This window comes from Acanthisitta chloris, unplaced genomic scaffold, assembly GCF_000695815.1.
Source record: "Acanthisitta chloris isolate BGI_N310 unplaced genomic scaffold, ASM69581v1 scaffold4544, whole genome shotgun sequence".
Classification (NCBI taxonomy): domain Eukaryota; kingdom Metazoa; phylum Chordata; class Aves; order Passeriformes; family Acanthisittidae; genus Acanthisitta; species Acanthisitta chloris.
This window is the reverse complement of record NW_008670838.1, coordinates 19,769-24,454: the sequence shown is the minus strand read 5'-3', so window position 1 is coordinate 24,454 and position 4,686 is coordinate 19,769. Positions and strand designations below refer to the sequence as shown.

Here is a 4,686-nt window from a genome sequence, read left to right as displayed (position 1 = left end):
GAATGGACTCTGGGTACTGACAAGGAGCTTGTCCCCCATCTAGCTTGAATGATGCCTTCCAAAATCCCAGGATGCAAAGCCCAGAAAACACCTTTGGGTTGTTTAATGAGGCACCAAAGCCAAATGGTTGGTGAGAGAAGGAGAACCCAAAAGCAACCAGAGAGGAGAATCTCAATCCCCCACAACTTCCCCCAAAAGGAAAAGTTACTCCTTAAAACTCCCACCCAAGACAAAGATCAGTTCAGCATCTGTTGGGATGTTCCCAGCCTTAACCTCAGCAGGACTTGATTCATGGAGAATGTGCTGAATTCCCTGAATCGGATTGTTCCAAATGTCACTAACAGCAGAAAGGATTTTTCCAAAGGCTTTTCAAACTCTATATGAAGTCTGCGTTTGTCTCCACTCCAATGAGCATCTCATGGAACTTCTTTTCCTATTACAAATCCTTCTATAAATACCAGGAATTGCTGTATTTAGGGTTTCCCTGACAGTTTGTACCTGAGGGAACAGCACAGGCTTCAGCTGAGCTGAGAAATTTCTGTTTGATGGGTTAAAACCCTAATTATTAAGTGGTTTGTGCTGTTCAGCAGCTTGGGAATAGGAGGGCAATGGGTAGAGCAAGTTAGTCAGGGCTGCATTTACAGCTCAGATTATTGTTTGTAGTATTGAAAATTACAGTGAGTGAAACAAAAGTCAGAAGAAATTTGGGTGATTAAAGAACTAGAAAAAAAGATTAATTTCTCCTATATTCTCTCAAATTCCTCATGAATTTAAAAATATATTCATGTATCACAAATTTTAAAGAAACAAACAAGCCACAAACTTTGTAAAAGCAAAAACTGCTCAAGTTTTCTTTCTTCTTTAATTTTTCTCTCCCTTTTTTGTGTGTGCAACGGCTCTGCTGAGAGGAAATTCCTCCCTTATGTAATATATTTTGAAATCCTCTCCCCAGTCTTTTTGGCAGCTTTGGAATGGCTGGAAAATCTTTGTGTATGTTTTCAGTTGTCATTGAGACTAATGTCATGTGAGAGGATGGTCTGTGAGCCTGAAACACATACACCCAGTGCCTTCCCCTATGGAATTGCTGAGGATCCAGATGCCTCCAATGGATATTTTGAGTCTGAAGGGACTTTATCCCTAGGCTGTCTCAGGCTGATGTTCTTCATGCCAAGAAATCCTGAGTTTGGGCTCAGTTAAACTTCATCTCCCAAGCAACAAATTCATCTATATCTAAGGGTGTTGTGACTTGAGGAAGAGACACTGAATGTTCCCTTTATCTAAGGCATATCCAAACTGGATTCTAGAGCAGGAATTCCTGGTTTAATCTCTAAGCTTTTTGCCTGTTTTTGCAGTGATTTGCTGAAAAAAAATAACCTCTCCAAGTTTCCATATGGAGTTGATTAATTAGCACTCAGCAGCGTCGAGTTGTGCTGAGTTGTTCCTGTTGCAGCAGATCCTACAAACCAGCTGTTTTCTTTAACAATCATGAGGGAGAAAAATTCCATTACTTAGTGCTCTGTTGCTTAATTCTGGATGTCTGCAGTGTGTAAGGGCTGTGCAAACCATGAGGAGCTTTTCTGATCACTCAGAGTTGAGTTTAACAAGGATGGGGCTGTGAGGGAAGGCTGGTAAAAGTTCCTGGTGCATCAAAAAGGTGTCAGCATGTGGATGTCACTCATTCCTAACTTACCTGCAGTCTGTGGGGGATGTTTGGTTCCAATTATTGCTGGTTTGGAGCCACTGGAACAAGTTACTAACCCAAACCCTTCTCCCTCCCCAAGGTGCTGTGGTCTGACTCCTCAGTGACATTGGTAACCAAGTCTTGTGCTGAAGTGACTGAATTCATTTCCAAGGTAAAGATGATGTGAAAAACAGTTGGGAAATGGAGAAATATTTTGTCCCTCTATGTCATTTGCTTCCGTGATGTTTTTCAGGCTGTGCTGAGATGGTACAGATTGAATTGCGGAAAATATTTGCCTTAGAAATTGCTTGAGTTTCACAGAAATAACAAATCTCCTTTTCACTTAGTGTTTGTCATGTCCTTCACCTTTAGCTCTCTCAGCTGTATCCAGAAGAAAACTTGGAGAAATTCATTCCTTGCTTAGCTGGTCCAGATTCATTTTACCTGGAAAGGAACCACATGGAGCTGGAATCAGACCTGAGGTATGCCTGGATTTTATTCTGTGGCTTTTTATCTTGACATTTGGCTTCTTTCACCAAGTGGAAGGAAAAAAACAGGAAATAGAAATATTAACTTCATATTTTAATTACTTTCAAGAAATTAGAACCTAATCCTAAGCCTTATTTCTTCATGTTCCACTAATTCTAGCTCACAACAATTTTTCAGGAATTCTTCCTTCAGCAACACAGATGGAAATAATATTTAGGATTAAACTTCCTGGAGAACTGATATTTCCTCATTCCTTGTTCAAAACAACCAGAGGATCATGGGCTTTGCAGCAGTTTAGGTTGGACTCAAAAAATAACCAGAATAGCTAAAGTAAAAAACCCACCACAAAAGTCAGGAAAAATAGTAGCCTGAACCTGAATTGAGGGATGGGATGTGGGGGAATTTTTTTCCCTCCTAACCTTTCATAGAGATTTTTATTGTCTCTGTTGGTTGAGGTTATTGTGGTGTTTATTTGAGTTTAATTTTAAAAGGTTGGCATGTATATATTTTATGTATATATATACATGTAAATAATGTGTATATGTATTATAATCCATAAATTTTGGAGAGCCTTTTGTAGCGAAGAAATTTTCAGAGCCTTGGCCTTGTACCTCCTCAAATTATCACAAATTATACCTAATATAAATCAGTATTTTAAATATAACCTGTGCCATCACTTCCTTCTAAACACTGAAATGATTTTACTAGGAAAACTGGAAGGACTTAAATGATTTCCAGCTCCTTCTCCATATATCTGTACAAAACCAGGATTATTATTATGATATTCAACTAACATGATCTTATTATAATATCATTGACATTATATTAGTATAATATGATGTTATTATAATATTAAATGACCTTTTAAAAGATTAATTATCTTCTGTTAGAGCTTGTGCTCCACACCTTTTTCCCCAGAGTTAGCACTGGCAGTCCATGATGGATATTGGTTTTCCATAGGCAGCAGCCAGCAGGTGCATGCCTGGATTAGTTTTCATGGCAAACAGCATTCCTTTTTCCAACAGTGCTTGCTGTGCTCTGAGGATCAGAGGAGAATTCAGGAGGGTGAGGGGGAATGTGTGTGGCTGCTGCTTAGCTAGCAACAGCCTGCACAAATCTGGGTTAATGGAGCAGCAACCTGTGTTTACACAGCAGAAAGAAGAGCAGAGCAAGAAGCTGCTCTCAAGTGCTGCTCACTTGGGAAATTCAGAAATAAACTGGGGTTTATTTCCAAGGTGGAAACACCTGTGTGTGTGGAGTGGCAAATTTGAGAAGATTGGCATGTTTTCATGGAATCACAGAGTGGCTGGGTTGAAAGGACCTTAAAGCCCATCCAGTCCCACCCCCTGCCATGGGCAGGGACACCTCAGGTTGCTCCAAGCTACATCCAGCCTGGCCTGGAACAATTCCAGGGATGGAGCAACCACAGCTTCTCTGGGCAACCTGTGCCAGTGCCTCAGCGCTCTCACAGGGAAGGATTTCTTCCCAGTATCCCATCTAGCCCTGCCCTCTGGCAGTGGGAAGCCATTCCCTGTGTCCTGTCTTTCCAGACCCTTTTCCAAAGTCCCTCTCCCAGCCTTTAGGCACTGGAAGAGGCTCTAAGTTCTCTTTTCCCTCAGAAGAGGCTCAACAATCCCAGGGAAAACATGACAGAAGTTTTTCCCTTCCCTGCCAGACTCTGCATCTGCTGTTTATCTCCAAGAGGAGAAAATCCAACAACAGATCCATCTATATTTTATATTCTTCAGCTTCCTGAATCTGAAAGGAAATTTTCCAGTTTATATTTGAACATTTTCTGCCTTAAATAAGTGTTCAGAGCTCCTAAATTAAGCATCTTTGGGGGAAACACTAAACAGAGTGAAAGCAACAGGAAGCAACACGGGTTGGTATTGAGGATAAGAGTATCCATAAGTTGCTATGATTCCAAGGTGTGTTTTTGCTTCTAAATTCCAAATGCCATGTCCAGGCTGGAATCCTGCTGCAAATGGGGTCTAACAGCCTGGGCTTGTGTTTGCTGCCCACACAGGTACTTGACTCCATTACCTTCCCATGTGGTGAAACACGACCACGTCAGGAAGTTCTTCAGCACTTCATCTCCTTCACAGCAACTCCAGAGCTCAAGTGAGTCACACTAGGGGTTAAAAGTGAGTTTTTAGTGCTGATGTGCAGTTCATAAGCTGATGCCATTGGTAACTCTGTCCTTGTTTTCAGGTCCTGGGAACCCATCCCTGTATAAAGTAGGAACAACGCTGGGAACATCTGGAAGGTGAAATGTTTATCATGTTTGCTCTCAAAACTAGCTCTTTTAAAAGGTAATTTTCATTTTCTCCACCAAAACCCAGAGCCCCTCCAAGGAGCTAATATTGTGGCTTCTTTTGCCAATTCCACATGGAAAAATAGAGTATTTCCACCAGGTTATATTTGGGCTTTTTTGCTTCTTATTAGTGATGCAAAGCTGAGCCAAATGTTCTCTCTAAACCTTTTTTACATCACAGAGAGGTAAGAGAACATATAAT

At 40.9% G+C, this 4,686-nt stretch overlaps 1 protein-coding gene across 1 annotated transcript in view; it reads left to right on the top strand.

The window, feature by feature from the left end:
* Window positions 1–4,686, top strand: part of ZCCHC14 (zinc finger, CCHC domain containing 14) — a 50,176-nt gene that overhangs the window by 38,558 nt on the left and 6,932 nt on the right. Inside the window, 4 exon segments of the mRNA XM_009073823.1 lie at window positions 1,782–1,853; window positions 2,054–2,163; window positions 4,197–4,291; window positions 4,382–4,436. Coding sequence (XP_009072071.1) covers window positions 1,782–1,853; window positions 2,054–2,163; window positions 4,197–4,291; window positions 4,382–4,436 — 332 coding nt within the window.